The 17,621-nt window shown below is 35.1% G+C and overlaps 1 protein-coding gene across 7 annotated transcripts in view; it reads left to right on the top strand.

The window, feature by feature from the left end:
• ADAM22 (ADAM metallopeptidase domain 22) overlaps nucleotides 1-17,621 on the top strand; it is a 200,415-nt gene that overhangs the window by 143,016 nt on the left and 39,778 nt on the right. For all 7 annotated transcript variants that reach the window (XM_072965063.1, XM_072965059.1, XM_072965058.1 and 4 more), the window contains exons 11-20: nucleotides 363-529; nucleotides 1,993-2,077; nucleotides 3,102-3,192; nucleotides 4,441-4,492; nucleotides 6,655-6,754; nucleotides 8,833-8,904; nucleotides 9,126-9,218; nucleotides 13,631-13,711; nucleotides 16,854-16,904; nucleotides 17,126-17,189. In XM_072965063.1, the coding sequence (XP_072821164.1) occupies nucleotides 363-529; nucleotides 1,993-2,077; nucleotides 3,102-3,192; nucleotides 4,441-4,492; nucleotides 6,655-6,754; nucleotides 8,833-8,904; nucleotides 9,126-9,218; nucleotides 13,631-13,711; nucleotides 16,854-16,904; nucleotides 17,126-17,189 (856 nt within the window). The remainder of the gene's footprint in view (nucleotides 1-362; nucleotides 530-1,992; nucleotides 2,078-3,101; nucleotides 3,193-4,440; nucleotides 4,493-6,654; nucleotides 6,755-8,832; nucleotides 8,905-9,125; nucleotides 9,219-13,630; nucleotides 13,712-16,853; nucleotides 16,905-17,125; nucleotides 17,190-17,621) is intronic.

Here is a 17,621-nt window from a genome sequence, read left to right as displayed (position 1 = left end):
AGAGATTATCTCCTTGGAGAGTGTTCCATTTTCACTAGGGGAACTCAAGAATGCATGAGTCTTCATCTTGGGTACCAGAAATGAACTCGGGGGAAGCCTTGAATAAGGGTGCAAATATTTGTCAAACAGCAATATTTTATTTTTAATTAGTACTCTATTCTTTGGTAACCATTGGATTGTCTATTACTCAAGGGAAATGCATGTAAGCTAGCAAAACAATTATCTCCCCTAAACCAGTGAAGTTTCTCATATTTAACTAAAACTCAAGGAGTTTCCATAAAAGGAGCTTTGTAGTCCTGTTCATAAATCATTTGATTTTTACCACATGTACAGCTGGTGTGTTCATTTTGTTAATATACTAGATATATAAAGACCAACTTAAGACAAGGATAGTATTGGTTGCCATGGAAACCTGGGCGGCTGACAACAAGTTTGCCATATCTGAAAATCCATTGATCACCCTGCGTGAGTTTATGAAATACAGGAGGGATTTTATCAAAGAGAAAAGTGATGCAGTTCACCTTTTTTCGTACGTAACTTTTGTAATGATTTATTATTTTTTTGTTTCATGTTAAATACTCTATTGCTTGTGACTGAGATGTGTTCTTTGTACTGCATAATGCCATTAGGATTTGATGTGGCAGATACATTTGGAAGAAGTTTTAAAGTATAGATTATTTGAAATTGTTACAAAAATTCAATAGGTATAATTTTGAGTTACTTTACTATTGTGTATATACTTTATATAATTTTAAGAGATTTAATTAGAGCGTTTACTGAGTATAAGTACTATTAATTCTTGTTAAGAGTATTCTTAACAACAGATTAATTATATTCTTTAAAGTTGCTGTCTTTTACATATTAATGTTATCTTTGTTTTCAGTCTCAGGGAAGAGCTTAATATGTCAGACTATATTTTATTTTTTATTTTTTTCTCTTATGGTTTTTCTGGGGGGTAACATGCATGTTTGACGTAATAGCAAATTATAAGTTGCAGCAATTCAAAAAACCTGTCATCTGAAGTCAGAGCTATTGAAGAAAGTTATAAATGGAAGTAAAAGAGTGTATTTTGAGGGTAACTTTTAATTTTTACACAATTCCAAATTTACAGAAAAGTTGCAAGAATACTACAAGGAAATACCATATACCCTTTACCTAGATTCATGAATTGTTGACATTTTGCCCATTTGTTTTATGACTTTCTTCTTTCTATCCTTCTTCCTTCCTTCCCCTCTTCCCTTCCTTTTTTCCATCTATCTGTCTGTCTGTCTATCTATCTATCTATCTATCTATCTATCTATCTATCTATCTTTTCCTGAGTAAGTTCAAGACATTTACTTACTGTGTCTTTACTACTAAATACTTATGTATATTCCCTAAGATAAAGACATTCTCTTATATAACCAGTGTAAATGATCAAAACTGGAACGTTAACAGTGATACAATATTTTCATCCAACTCAGACCAGTTATTTCAATAATATTTCCATAGCTAACCTCCCCACCCTTCCCAAAATCAGTATCTAGTCCAGGATCACACACTGCATTTAGTCGGCCTGTCTCTTTAGTTTCCTTTAATCTGAAACATTTCTTCAGCCTATCTTCATCTCTTTTGAGCTTAACATTCTTGAAGAGTGGAGGCCAGTTATTTATAGAATGTTCCTCATTGTGGAAATGTCTGATGTTTTCTCATTGTGAGATTCGAGTTATATGCATTCTTGGCAGAATGTACCTCATGTTAGAAATTCTTTTTTAATAGATATAATTCCACTTAAGATATTTATTGGTCATGTGGGGAAATATCACTCAGAAAAAATATCACTTTTTTTTTGGTTATGTGTGCAAACACTTTTCATATTCCTTCCTTACCTCAGGAATATATAGTTTAGAAATGTATGTGTATTGAGAAAAGAAGTGTGGTAAATTAATAATGAGAGGTGATACGATATTTGAACTGTGAGCAGTAAGCATTTTTCATTTCCTTTTCTAAAAGGGGGAGTCAATTTGAGAGTAGCCGGAGCGGGGCGGCTTATATTGGTGGGATTTGCTCGTTGCTGAAAGGAGGAGGCGTGAATGAAGTAGGTGTGAACATCTGTACAGTACAAAGTGGTATGATGGCTGACGGTGTTTTCCTAATATTTAAGAGACAATTTCTCAGTGTTCCTCATCCTCCAGATATTGCTATTTTATTAACAACCAATATGGTCACTGCAAATGACCAGCAGACACTAGGGAAATAATGGAAGATAATATCAGATAATTCTGTTCATGTTCTACTTAGAATGATTTCCAGATTTAGCTATTTATAGATGATAGAGAAAATCTTTACCTTTTTTGAAAATAAGGCCCTCTTTATCACTTTGACTGATTTTCCAGAGAACTGGGTAACTTCCTAAAGCATTGGGTTACTACCTAACCTAGCTGGAAATTTTCTTCCTTCCTCAATATTTGGCAAATTTTTAGAGGAAAAAAAAGTAGACTAGGTTTTCCAAAGGGTTACTTCTACCCCGAAGGCACTAAGCCTGATGGAAGTGACCTTTAAAAAACAAAACAAAAACCTGAATCTTTGAGAGGCCACATGTTGAAAAAAAGCCCCTAGGTCTTGATTTTTTTTTTTTTTTTTGATCATCACCACTTCCAGTGACTTACACAGCTTGTTTTCTAAAGCCACCCTCTATTCAGTTTGGGATTTCAGGAGTGCTAGTGGGCACACAGAGATGAACAAGTGCCAAATAATTTACACATTTATTTTTATTTTCTTTTATCTGAAAGACTGGCTTAATTATATACAAGTATTAAGTTTTTCAGGAATGTCACTAGTGAAATTTGGACTCAAAATTAGATATAAGTTTCCAAATCCCAAAATCGATGACTCCTTGACTTCTGGTCTTCCCTATGACTTACACAAACATGGATTTATTTCTTACAACTTCTTCCCAAATGCTCAGTAGTTCAGCACTAGCTATTGTGTGCTTAACCTCTGCTAAATAAAATGCTTAGAAATTACTTATTTTCAATTATATTGTGACACTTTTTCTGGACCCCCTTAAATAAAAGATAATTTGCATTTACATGTATTTTACTTTTGTTTTTGTCTTTCAGTTTGGTAAAACGGATTTAATGGCAGTTACACTCGCCCAGTCACTAGCGCATAATATTGGTATTATCTCAGACAAAAGGAAGTTAGCAAGTGGTAAGTTTAAAGACATGTATGGTTTAGTTATACTTAAAATAGACTATCTACAAAATGTTTTGGAGCATAAGATTCTTCAATTTAGTTGCTCGAGTTTGGGCGATAGCGTAAAGATAGCCTTGGGCACAAAGTGTTTTTTCCGAAAGTCATACAAATGTTAATATTTACATTACAGATGAAATGTTTTCCATGTATAATAAACATTTAAAGTTATGTGAAGTTAAATTCATCATTGAATTTAATCTATAAAAGGATATAATAAGCTCAGTTTGGTAATTTTAAATGGTCTTGTAAAGAATCCTTGGCATTTAGGTTATTTAAGGCAGACTGTTTTATTATGGGTTATTTAAAACATCTCCTAATATGACCACAGAGGTGGAATTTGCCTGTCAGGATCAGAACTGATAAACGGCTTAGTAGAATATAGACCTAGTAAAATTTACTAGGTTTAGCATCTGTGAAGAGTATGTTTTCCCAAATAAGTAAAGTTACTTCACCAGAAATTGTCAAACACTGTATATTTGGAGCAAGTTGATTATAATCGTATTTATTTTATTATTTTAATAATAAATATTATAAATATGATTGTTTATATAAATGATAACTATTACCACTTCTGGAGTGCCCATTTTTCAACAGATAATTGAATGCCAGTATTATCTACATCTAGATGCTCATTTAATCCTCAAAATAATCCTGCAAGATTAGCCCTATTTCACTTATTAACCCCATTTTATAGATAAGGTGACTGGATGTTAAGAGGGTAATGCCTCCAAGATTACGCATGTATTAAGTGGCAAACTCAGATTTTGAACCCAGGTGTTTCTATTCTGAAGCCCTTTACTGTACCGCCTTCTGCCAGCAGCCTTGGCTGCAGAGGTTTTAAACATGGACAGGAAATTGTGAGAATTCCCATAAAGGTCTGTGGAGCCAGAATCCTGTAATGGTGCATTACTGCCCATTAATATTCGATTGTTAAGACATTTTAAGTGAATGCTTTAAAATTGCTGCCCCTTGTTAAAATATCAAGAGGTTTTATTTTAGTAAAAATTGTATAATCTTGATTGGGTCAAAGTAGATTTTTGTTGTTATGCATTGCATGAAAAACTTCAAATATAAGGAAAACTGACAATTAGGTGTTACTTTTTTAAAGGTAATAAAGTGAACATACGCTTTTAAAAAATAGGAACAATTCTAACGCACCTGTTTTCACTTTGTAAAAAAGCATGTGTTTTTGTTTTCTCTTAGGCGAGTGTAAATGTGAGGACACATGGTCTGGATGCATAATGGGGGACACAGGGTGAGCCACTTCTATTTGAAAATAACTCACTTTTCCTTTCCCTGCTGTGCTGTTGTCTTCTTAAAAGGACGACACTCAGTAACCTAGTGCATGGAACCTCACCACAGGAATTTAAGAGAAAATCGGAAGTAGATTTTCTCAGAGGCTTGGTAGGTAATATGTTTTCACGAAATATTCTCTTATTTATGAAGACATTGCTGTCCATGAAACTGTTAGGTCAAAGATTTTTTTTAGCCTTGAATCTAGGCTGAAAATGTAAGAAATGAGGAACAACTTTGTAACTGATGGCTTATCTTCTAATTCCCTTTGCTTTTATCTTCTTCCATTCTAGTTAAACGAGTTATAAACAATTGTGTGTCTCAAAAACAAAAACAAGAAGAGAGCCTGGAATAGTTGCTTTCTCAGATTTCTGGCAGCCTGAGGTGTCTGTTCCCACAGTGGCTGGTTTCAGACTACCAACGAGAGGTCACTGAACGAAGAGAGGGAAGTGATGTGTCCAACCCACTCTCCTGGCAAAAGTTTTCATTTTTATACTGTCCTACCCTTGACACACTATCAGGCACCCATCTTTTATTCTTTCTAAATAAATTTTATAGCCACCCTTTTATGCCAAGCTTATCACTATAGTCTTACTTTAAACTTTTTTCATCTTGTGCTCTTCTCCCCAAAACATTCCAGATACTCAGGCAGCTTTCAGGCTCCCCCTCTCTCCTCCTGAACTCACCATCCATCATCATAATTGAAAAGTATAAGTAAAAGAGTGAGTACTTATATACCACCACCTAGTTTAAAAATAAACACTGCCTTCATAGTTAACCCCCTTATGTTCTCTCTTATCAGTCCCCAGCCTCAGCTAAGGTAACTACCATCTTGAACTTGGCTGATATCATTCACAGGTCCTTTTTTATACATTTACTGTATGTGTGTGTGTGTGTGTGTGTACTGAAGTAATTCATAGCATTGCTTTGCGTGTTTTCAGTTTATATGAAAGGTATCATACTATATGTCTTCTTCTGTGACTTGCTTTCTAGATCAACTTTGTGGGATTCATCCTTGCTGATAGTAATGTAGTTCTAGTTCAGTGAATGTATACAGCACAATTTTTCCATTCTTCTCTTAATATACAAGAATTTTTGTGTCAAACACATGAGTCATGTCATTTTCCTGCACAGAACTTTTGTGAGTCTCCATTGTAAAGAACAAGGTTCACATTCCTTCCTCCAGTATTTAGATGTCCATAATCTTTCTTCATCCTCATTTGCAATCTCATTTTCCACTACTGTTTATGGAGTTTGCTTATCATAATTTTACATGATATGTGTTAACCATAATCTTATGTAGATTTTCAGCCTTTTAAAAATGTGCTCATCATAATTGTACAGGAATTTCCAGCCTCTGTTGATTTCTTTAATATACCCTCTTCATCTGGAATTCTCATTTTTCTCTGTCTAACCACATTTCTAGCCATTTGAGTTACAAAGAACCTTTTTGTCTCTGAATCATAAGTTCTAACCTGGTGCCCATTACTGCCAAACACCTAACTGAATGTGCATTTCTGCAAACAAAGGTATCCTCCTCAGAACTGCAGTACAACCAAGAAAATCATCTAATTCTTAGCTCTCATTCAAGATCAGCCCTGTGTTGCAACAATGTCATTTTAGCAAAAGGTTCAGAATCAGGTGTCACAGTTAGTTTTTTGTCTGTTAGCTTCTTTCAACCTGGAACAGTTCCTCAGTCTTTTTTTGATGGTCATGACTTTGACACTTTTGTAGATTATAGGTCAGTTATTTTGCAGAATGCTCTGCAGTTTGGGTTCTAGCCCAGTTTTAATATTTAGGAAAGACTCCTTTTGAAATAAATTATTCTTAATTCTCTTTGATGGAAATCACAGATATGTGTTTGTGTTTCCTTTGAATGGACATGCAAATAATGAGCAAACCATAGTGACCATTAATCACCGAATGAAGAATTTAGAAATGTGCCTATTGAATAAACTGTTATGGATTGAATGCAAATGTTGTACATAACATTTATGGAATGTATGGTTTTTTATTTTATTTTAGGAATAATGTACAACTTTAACAATATTCAGTTTCAAGACTAATCTACAAACAAGGGAGACTAAAATTGTACCCAGCTATTGCTTTTCTTCTCTCTTACAGGTATTATCTTCCTAAGAAGTTCACCCAGTGTAATATTGAAGAGTATCATGACTTCCTGAATAGTGGAGGTGGTGCCTGCCTTTTCAATAAACCTTCTAAGGTAATAGGTGTGATCAGAGTTACCAGTTATTAATTTTTATAAAGTATTATAAACACAAATTTCCATTCATTGGATCTTATAAAAGAGAGCTTTTCAACTTGGCTTATGTGTACATATTCTATATATGCTAAATATCTGCATTTCTAAGTTGAGTTAATGTTGGGCATTTTGGGCTATTCTGATAGGAATAAAAAGCAGGTAGAAATTAAGGTTTTGCTTTCTGAAAAATGTCCATTTTCTTATTTATTTATTTATTTTTAATGGGAGTACTGGGGATTGAATGCAGGACTTTGTGCGTGCTAAGCATGCACTCTACCCGTGAGCCATACCAACCCCCCTATTTTCTTTTTATATGACCAAATGAAGATTTGGGATTAGCTTACAAAAGTTGTTTCACTTGGCTGTCTTTTTCATTTTCTTGATGTGTTTTTCCCTGCTTTGGATACCTACTTACAGCTCATACTGATAGAAAGGGGGTCCTGTCTCCGCTCGTCACTCCCCACCCCTGCCTTTCAGAATGTGCAGTATGTTTAAAATTACAGTACTTCTCAATAGATCTGCATAAAGCAGAAAAGGAGAAAGTCTTTTATACTTAGACTTTGTCAGAGGCTTTTACAACTTGCAAAGCATCTCCTGGTTACTGACTAGAAACCTTCATGCGTGTGGAAGACTTCACAGGTTAAAGAAATGTTTTGTCCTTGTTGATTATGTGAACTGTGCAGTGCTTCTGTACATCACAGTGACATGTAGCATTGCCTTTGTTCATTCTCTGTTCACTCCAGTGAAATTTAGGAAATGTATTGTATTTCACTGAAAAGCAAATTGACAATTTTAAGAGTTTCCAAAAGCTTCAGAAGAGTTATTATAACTCAATTCCTCCTGCTGTAAATGGAAAACAATTCAACTCTTTTAACCAAAATAACTGATTATTTTAAACCCAGAGTAAGATAATAAGTGCATTTTTCATCTGGCTCATTTTACTTTTGGCTTTCTAAGTTGCCTCATTTGTTAATGAGCCTTCTCAGCTGAAAGTGAAATCTAGAGATGGGTTGATTGTTTCATCGGAGAGAAGAGAGAAATCGAAAATAGGTAGGGATTTTTGTTGTTGCTTTCTGGATTTTTGTTTTTTCCCTCTAGTTGGTTTAGAAAGTATATGTGTGTGTGTGTGTGTGTGTGTGTTTGTGTGTCTGCTGATGGATGTGTATTCGTTTCCATTCTGTAATACATAAACTTGTATTAACTTTTGAATGAATATTATATATCTGGAACATAGCAACTATTTATTTTTTACTAATTTTACCTATCACCATAGGATGCATTATACGCAAAAGATAATAAAATCATTGGAAAGGTTAAAAAATAGAAGTCTTAAAGTATACTCTTGTATAGGCCAGAAACTGCTTCCGTCCCTGGGGCAAATTAGTGCTGTTCTCTGCAGAGCTATATTATAGGAAGAGCTATGTTTTATATTAAATAAATCAATGGATACATTAATTTTTCTGTCATTCTCCTCGTTGTCCATGAAGTAACTCTGTTTTACAGGAAATGTAGTTTATAGAGGGCTTTTCACAGGTAATGGAGTTTGCTCCTCACAACAATTTGTGATGTAGATGGGCAACTAATATTATTCCTGGATTAAATATTTAAACACTTGGGCTCTGAGATCCCAAGCCATTTGCCCAAGATAAGTAGCTGAGCCACGATTTGAATCCAAACATTTGACTCCAAATCCCTTGCTTCCTGTTTGAAATGAAATTTCTGGAGTCAGTCTGGCTTGATTTCAGTCAATGGCTAGATCATCTTTCATTTTGACGACACGTATCAGACCCTATTTGGCATATATGTAATATATGTACATACAATTAAATCTGAAATGGAAACAACATTAGACACTTATGTTCTAAAGTTTCCATTTCTTAAATTCTCAAGTCATGATTTCTAGTTTAGGAAAACAAAAGTATATTTTGGAATACTGACAGATAGGTCAGAAGTGTGGGTGTGGCACTTATGGTCTCTCATAAGGTATTTGTTGTTGATTTTACTACATTTTAGTTCTCTTTCTGGTTTTTATCCCACAGCTTCTTGATCCTCCTGAATGTGGCAATGGCTTCATTGAAACTGGAGAGGAGTGTGACTGTGGGACCCCGGCAGTAAGTCTCTGGGTGTTTGGACGATTTCTTGAGGTTATTCAGGGTCATTCCAGGTCCACATACTGAGACCCACAGAGCAGGTGTTATGCTTAGAAATTTTATAAGATTTGTGGAAGACAGATGATTACTGTCAGATTATATGTTTATTTTAGAAAATATCCTGGTACCTTCAGGAAAATGACACCATTTTCTGATGTTTTGCAAATGTTTATATTCCTCAGGAATGTGTCCTTGAAGGAGCAGAGTGTTGTAAGAAATGCACCTTGACTCAGGACTCTCAATGCAGTGATGGTCTTTGTTGTAAAAAGTGCAAGGTAAATAAATGTTGATTAATAATAACCAGTTGACAGAAAAGAGGACATATTTGATTAAATTGTTAAGGCTAGGTAAATATAATCTAATTACTGTAGTGGGAAGGGAATAGCTCAGTGGTAGAACTTGTGCTTATCATACATGAGGTCCTCGGTTCAATCCCCAGTACCTCCGTTAAAAACATAACTAAATAAAAATAAAAATAAAATAAACCTAATTACCTCCCCCCCCAAGGAAAAACAAACAAAAGAAGTTAATATAGTAAGAGCTAACATATATTGACTGATGAAGTCCCAGGTGCTTTAGAGGAGCCTCACAGTCTTGTGAGATGTAGTTACTATTTTTATTCCCATCTAACAGCTGAAAACACTGAGGCTTATAATGATTAAATAGTTTGCCCAGAATCTTATACCAGGTAAGTCAGGAAGCTAAGCGCCTGAACATTTGTAATCCCCAGAGTTTATTCAATCTTTGATGACTCCCTGAGGGGCGTGCACTTTAAATGAAACCATCTAATGTGCTATAATATATATTATAATATAATATTTATTTTTTATATATTTTTTAGTTTTTTTAAATTTTATTTTATCGTTATAGTTAGTTTACAATGTTGTGTCAATTAATATAATATCATTTAAATGAAACTTTTATTTGAGTGATATTTTTTCTTTATTGTAAAGCCAAGCTGATATTGAGTAGATTCTTCTTTTCTTGGTGCTCAGCTTGGTATATATCTCTTGCATTAGCTGTTGAGGGAACAAAAGGAATCTCTTGAGATGTGGACACCTGTCTTGTGTTGTGCATGAGAGTTTAGAATGCATCTTTGCACACTGTCTGTTTTCCTCCTCCCAACTCCATCCTCACACCTGTCCCCAAATATTTAAGCCTTTACATCAAGATAACAATTATTTGGGGCTTACTTTGCTCAAAGAAATCTATTTCTTTTTCCTCTTCTCATATAAGATCTGGTACAATCTTCTACATTCTGTCTGAGGTTTAATATCTTTCTCTCCCTCCAGTCTGTACACTTCATGGCGCAGAGCCAGGCACTTCCACAGTGACTGGTTCAGGTTCTCAGTTAATATTTGTTGAATGAATGAATAAATATGCACAGCACTCTCTTATTGATTATTTGCTGATTGACTAACTGTAGTCTAATGCTGGTTGCCTAACTTTAAAAGAAGGTGAGATATGAACCCATCATATTAACTACCTACTGTGTGCCAGAGAGTGTGCTAAGCACTTTCAAGTTAAATCATCCTATATCCAGGTTTCTTCACCCTGGTACTGTTGACAGTTTTTTTGATGATTTTGTTTTCAAATTTTATTTTTTATTGAAGTATAGTTGATTTACAATGTTAGTTTCAGATATACAGTGAAGTAATTCAGTTATACATATACATACATATGTATTTTTTCAGATTCTTTTCCATTATTAACTGTAGTCCCCTGTGTTATACAGTAGGTCCTTGTTGTTTATCTATTTTATATGCACCATTGACAGTTTTGACCAGAGGATTCTTTACTGTAAGAGTGTGTCTTGTGTTCTGTAGGATATTTAGCTGCATCCCTGACTTCTACCTGTTAGATGCCAGCAGCATCCCTCCTAGTTGTGACACCAAAAAAAGTCTCCAGACAGTGCCAGATGTCCCCTGGTTGAGACTGCTGTCTTAGATAATGCTCACACGACACTTTTGGAATAGACATTATTATTCAGCTTTTTCCAATCGAGCAATTCCAGTCTCTAGAAAGTGAAATAACCCGTGTAGGCTCGTTCAGCTAGTAAGGAGTAAATGTGCGGTTACGTCCCAGAGAAGCTGGCGGCAATTTCTGTTGTTTCCACTTCACCGCTGTGTCTGTGGTGGAGTTTCAAGACAAGCAGGGCACTGGCAGAGATCTCTCAAAGCACTCTCTAAAAAAGGAAGATTAAACCAAATATGAAACAGACACTTTCATTTTGGCTATCCCAATCATTTATTTTATATTTTTGTGTATTTTTTTAAATTGAAGTATAGTCATTTTACAATGCTGTGTTAATTTCTTGTATACAGCATAATTCTTCAGTCATACATGAACATACATATATTCATTTTCATATTCTTTTTCACCATAAGTTACTGCAAGGTATTGAATATAGTTCCCTGTGCTATACAGTATGAACTTGTTTGCCTGTTTTATATATATTGGTTAGTATCTGCAAATCTAGACCTCTCAATTTATCCCTTCCCTCCCCCTCCCCTCCAACCATAAGTTTGTTTTCTATGTCTGTGGATCTGTTTCTGTTTTGTAAATAAGTTCGTTTGTCTTTTTCTGTTGTTGCTCTTTAGATTCCACGTGGAAGTGATATCATGTGGTATTTTTCTTTCTCTTTCTGGCTTACTTCACTTAGAATGACAATCTCCAGGCCCAATCATTTATTTTAATCTTCAGTGTTTTAAGTCTACCCATCCATGAAATGCACTTAATTATACCATTTTTTCTTGGATTTATAAAATTAGGCTCTTTGTGATATAATTACTTGAAGGAACATGTACAAAATAATAAAATTAACATGCATAAAATAAAATGGCATGAGTAACCACCCCACGAAAGAAATTACAGCTCTACCAATCAAGTAAGATCTTTTTTGCCACTTCTCTACCCTACACCCCCAATTTCACCCCCAATCTAGGCTCCTAGAGGAGCCAGAGGCAGGATGCCAAATGGAGGAGGGGAACAGAAAAACAAGATGAGAAATCACGTGTATCTCAATTTTTTTCTATATGTATTTATAATAATGTATCTATAAGTTAGAATTGGCAAACATTTTCTGTACTGGGCCAGATAGTAAATAGTTTAGGCTTTGTGGGTTGTAAGGACTCTGTCTCAGTTCCTCAGCTCTGCCTTTGAAAGCAGCTGTCAAAAATATAGAAATAAATGGGTGTGGCAGTGTTCCAATAAAACTTTATAAAAATAGGCAGCCAAACAGACTTTGTCCTTGAGCTGTAATTTGGGGACCCCTGCTGTAAAATATTGCTTATTTACTTGTTAATTATTTCTTACCTTTCATTAGTATGTAAATTCTAAGAAGGCAGGGATTTGGGCCAGTTTATTTACTGCTTTGTCCCAGCCCTTAGAGCAAGTCCTCCTTCACTCTGTTTTTTTTCACGAGCTTCCTGACAGATCCTAAACTTTTATACTCTTGGATAAACTCTACCCTACATCTGCTCATACTTCTCCCTCAGAAGTCCAAGGAGGAAGAGAACCAGAGTATGTGAAATTAACTTATCATGCTTATTTCCTTTTTTGTTTCAATGGTGTGTTTATGGCCACTAACATGTAAGTTCCTTGTTAGCAAGATTCTTGTGTTTTGTTCTCTACCAAGACCCCAGTGGCTAGAAAATTTTTGACACATTTTAAGTGCCTAGTAAATACTCTGTGAGTGAATGAATGAGCGCACATTTTGTTTGGATTTTCTAGAAAATACCCATTGAAATCCTGATTGGAGTTGGCAGTGCGCTGCTCATGTTCTTCAAACAACAGGAAACTCAAATGCTTGGAGGGTTGTGAGCAAGGAAGAGAAGATGGAAGTTGAGGGGTATGGGGCAGGAAGAGGGGTCCAGAATAATGTCTATGTTTGTGTGAGCAGAGATAAAAGCATAGAAGGATCCAGCCCCAAATAGTAACATTTTAGAACAACGGAGAAGAATGGAATTGAAGAGGAGAGGAGAAGGATGATAACTTTCTGTATCTCTGTTTGCTTTGTTATAATGAGTACTCTTGCAGTTGATAAATCCAACAAGCATAAAAATGTATTTGTACAACTCCCACACTTACAAGAAATATTTGAGTCGAAAACAGAAAAGAATAAATCCCATAGACAGGTACAAATGATAATAGAAACATTAAAAGATATTAAAGACCAAGCTATAACTCTAGGTAAAAATGAGGCAGGAGAGAAGAAGAGAAAGGAAATTATGAGAGGAAATAGCTTTGCCAGAAAAATCTAACTTTTGCAGTTCAGCCCACAATGTAACTTTCCAATTCTTGGCAGATGAAGCAAAAAAGTAATATGATAAAGGTGCCAGTAAGAGTGAAGGGTAAACTAAATCCAAAAGCTATTTGGAAGAGAGAATTACTCAAACGTGGACTGACTTGTCCTTTTGGTACAGATGTACCGTCAAGCACATCCTATTTTAGCAAGATCTTGTAAGGCATATGTGTGATGACTAACTCACTTCATAGATGAGAAAGTCTCTCTGAAAACTATTAAGTTAACATTTCATGTAATAACTGTGGATTTCACAGATTACCGTCTTAAACTAGTTTAAGATATTCCTATCCAGAAAATATTCATTTCGCTTTTTTTTAAAGATGAAACTGTGAGAGTTTTTTCCTTCGACAGTTTTGCACATTGATTTTTTGTTCATTTTAGTTTCAGCCTATGGGAGCTGTGTGCCGAGAAGCAGTAAATGATTGTGATATTCGTGAGACCTGCTCAGGAAATTCAAGCCAGGTAACTTATGAATAATTGCTCTAAGCTAAATGGGAAAAAGTAAGAGTATGTTTAGTACACCGACCCCTAGGTGAAATGGAAATGGACAAGTTGCCCATGTTTCTCTTTCATGTCGACTTGTACTCTCTTTTTATTCATTTTTCAGGAATTGAAGTTTCAGTAATCAGAGCTTGAGCAGATGTTTGGCATAGTTTTGTCTTAATGTTAAACTAACCGAAGACTGCGTGCGTGCCTTAACTATTTTGTTTTTAAGAAGAGAGTAAAAGGCATTTGTTTTTTGTCTAGCTAGTGAAGGAGGAAACAAAAAGACTCTTTCTCTTCAACTTGTTGAAACAGGGGCCAGCCAAGGCAGAGAGACCCACCAGGTATTGGGTTATGGGAAGAAGCCTATTTCTCTGTCTTGACTCTCGTTTATCAAAGACATCTTGCCATTAATAGTGACTCTTGAATTTAACATCATTTAGTTGTCAATAGAGAAGATAGGGAAGTTGATGAACTTGACAAAGGGTCACAGATTTCAGTGTGTATATATACATATATGTATATATATATATATACAGGCAGTCCTTGCTTTGCATAGTAGTGTAAAGACTATAAAAATGACTATGCCAGCTGAAACTGGGTAAAGTCATCTTAGTAATCAATGGAAAAAATTACAGTTATCCTACAATCTTTAAAAAAGGTTGTCAGTTTATTAGAAACGCTTTTCCTGTTGGTTATAAATTAATAGAGAAATGAAGAAATCAACTATTATCTACTTAGCACGTGAAATTAAAACAGAAACATTGAGCAGTAAAGTATTTTATTTCTTTGTAAACAACTTATCAGTAGTTTAAGCTGTGCTTTGCCTTCTCTTTGTCATGAACCTTGCAAAACTTAGTGTTTTTTCCTATGCCTTGTTGAGTTGCCACATTCCTTTCTAAGTTTGAGTCAGCTTTTGACATTTTATTCATTGTGCTTTAAATGTCATGAAGTATCTCCAAGAGATGGGAGAAGTTGTGAACGTGAAGTTTTTTGCCAAACAGCAGTATCTGTAGTCCCATGGTCAGCAATGTTTTTTCCATGACATCATTTATGTTTGATTTGAATTTCACTTCCAGTGCCATCACTTTTCATTTCTTTGCTGCACTTTCATCTTTGTTGGCCAATTCCCTCTTTCAATTATCTGATTTTGTAAATATCATGTGATATCACCCAGAGGCAGAAAGGCAACTCAGCAACACACTTTGCTGTCTGTGCATGAACTGAATGAACACATGGGCAGCGACCAATCACTGACAGACTTTGAAAGTGACAGGATGGGTCATTGACTAAGATGGGCATCCCTTATTTACCTAGTGACCAGTGGACTAAAGAACTAGTAGCAAAGGTTGTACTTTATGTAATTACTCACAGTTAATCTACTGTGGGAACTGAAATTGAAACTGTGTTCTTGAGGTGCTGGTGTTATTTAACAAAACCATGGTAACTGAGATTCATGCATATTGGAGCCATGTAGAGTGAAGACTGCCCGCATCTTTTTTTTTTCTCTAGAGAAGAGGGATTTAATAATGGTAAAACTACTTTAACCATTAAAAATGCTTTATTTTAAAGGGAGTCAGCCTAAGAGATTAAAGATCTTGCGTGGGAAAAGTATTTTTCTTTTTTGCTATTTAATTAGTGTTGTCTTTCTAAGCTATCACCTAGTGATGATGAAGATACAATGAATGATTACCTCATTGGCTCCAGGAGGGAAAGTATATTGGAACAACTTCTTTGGAATGTGGTTATACAATAAGCAGGAATATTAAAAAGAATTCTAAATTCAAAAATGATGTATGTGCAAAGATGCTCATGTTGCATTGGTTGTAACAGAGTGAGTTTGAGATAATTATAAGTGAGTATTTTAGTACATTGACTATATGGTTTGTTAGCTCAGGGCAATGTGTTGCAGCTATTAAAGATGATACCTATATAAAAGTTTATTATGACATGAGGAAATTTGCCTAATGAAAGTAAAGGAATGAAGCAGAATATAAAAAATTATCTATAACTTGATTATATCCATGTTTAACAGTATTCTATTCTGTGGAAAAAGGTAGAGAACATATGAACCAAAATATAAAAAATAGTCCTGTCTTTGGATGGTGGGAATGTGAAAGATTTTTATGTTTTTCATTTTTCTTACCTTTTTACATTTCCTCACTTTTCTCAAATAAGTATGTAATTACTATAATGACAGAAAAACGTTTAATAAATTTTAAAAAACTGTCTGTTCATATCCACATAAGAATGCTTTGCAATCTTTTCTGAAATTGCTACAAGGAAAAAAATGGCAGGGAGGATGGGTGGGTTATAAAGCATCTTTTTCCAACATGTACTGGGTAGACTTTTGCTCCAGAATCATTTTAAATACAGAGGCTGTGTTATTTCTCATGGTAAAAAGGAGGAAACTATAGCTATTACTCCGTCTGGCATCCTCCTTGTTTTTGTTTTGAGCCCTTGTTGTTTTTTTGCTCTGAGGAATTGAGTATCTGTATAAGTTAGCTGAGTCACTGATGTCAGTTCTTTTTATTTGTGAATAAAGATTTATAAATCACCTAATTGGGCCCCCAGCAGAGCCATAGTTTTAGGGGAAGGTATACCAATTGTTGCATTTCCTTTTGTTTTCTGGCAAATCTTTTTTTGTTTTTATTTTCAGATGGTTTAAGAGACTACCTCCTATTGTCAGACTTCATTTTTGTTTTTTAAATTTTTTTGTTGCAGTATAGTCTATTTGCAGTGTTGTGTTAATTTCTGGTGTACAACATAGTGATTTGTTTATACATATATATTCCTTTTCATATTCTTTTTCATTATAGGCTATTACAAGATATGGAATATAGTTCCCTGTGCCATACAATAGGAGCTTGTTGTTTATCTATTTCATATATTAGTTTAAATCTAAAACCTATATATTAGGTTAAATCCTAAACTCCCAATTTATCCCTCCCTACTGTTCTTCCCTCTGGAAACCATAAGTTTGTTTTCTATGCCTGTGAGTCTGTCTCTGGTTTGTAAATAAGTTAACAGACTTTATTTTTAAAATGCAGACATAAAAGGAATTGGTTCATCTTGACATTTTGCTGTGCATTCAGTTCATAGTGCTGTTTTCTTTTTCTAGTGTGCCCCAAATATTCATAAAATGGATGGCTATTCATGTGATGGTGTTCAGGTAAGTTACTTCATCTTTACCTAAATTTTTCATGTGTACCAGCATGAAAGAAATACTGAGGTCTTATCATAGTAGGAAGGTTAGATTAAATGTTTTGTAATCAGTTCTGAAGATAAGAGACTTTTATAATACTCATCTTGTTTTCCTGGTCATTTTTACTTTTTCAGTTATCTGACGTAAGCAGACTGTGTATTGCTAATGGGTATGCTTTTTCATTTTAGGGAATTTGCTTTGGAGGAAGATGTAAAACCAGGGATAGACAGTGCAAATACATCTGGGGGCAAAGTGAGTAAATAGCGTGGCTTGATCATTTTCAAAGTTTGGTATCAGGCCCAAGGACATGGGAGCTGGAAGTAAATTTTCAACCACTTCATGGCAAGGGGATTCTCAAAGCCATAGCAGGTCTTAACAGGGCACTGTTGTGGAAATGAGAGAAAGGTACCTCCTTGGAGAAGACACGGCCCCATACCTCTTGGCTAGTTGGCTGTACCTTTGGACAGAAGATGCTTTTTGCTGCCAGGCAGGTGACATCCACTCCAGGACATGAAGCTTGGAGAATAGAGCAAACCTGGATTTCAGCTCCTCTTATACTCTCTTGAGCTAAGTGTCCCTAGACAAAACCCATACAGTCCCGTGGGATAGATGGAGACCCTGGATAGGACACCCTTGGCTAAAAACTATAGCATTTTAGCTAAAGTTGCTTTTTTTCCCCTTTAT

The sequence above is a fragment of the Vicugna pacos genome, chromosome 7, assembly GCF_048564905.1.
Source record: "Vicugna pacos chromosome 7, VicPac4, whole genome shotgun sequence".
In the NCBI taxonomy this organism is placed as follows: Eukaryota; Metazoa; Chordata; class Mammalia; order Artiodactyla; family Camelidae; genus Vicugna; species Vicugna pacos.
The sequence above is the reverse complement of the archived record's forward strand: the minus strand, read 5'-3'. Positions and strand labels throughout refer to the sequence as shown.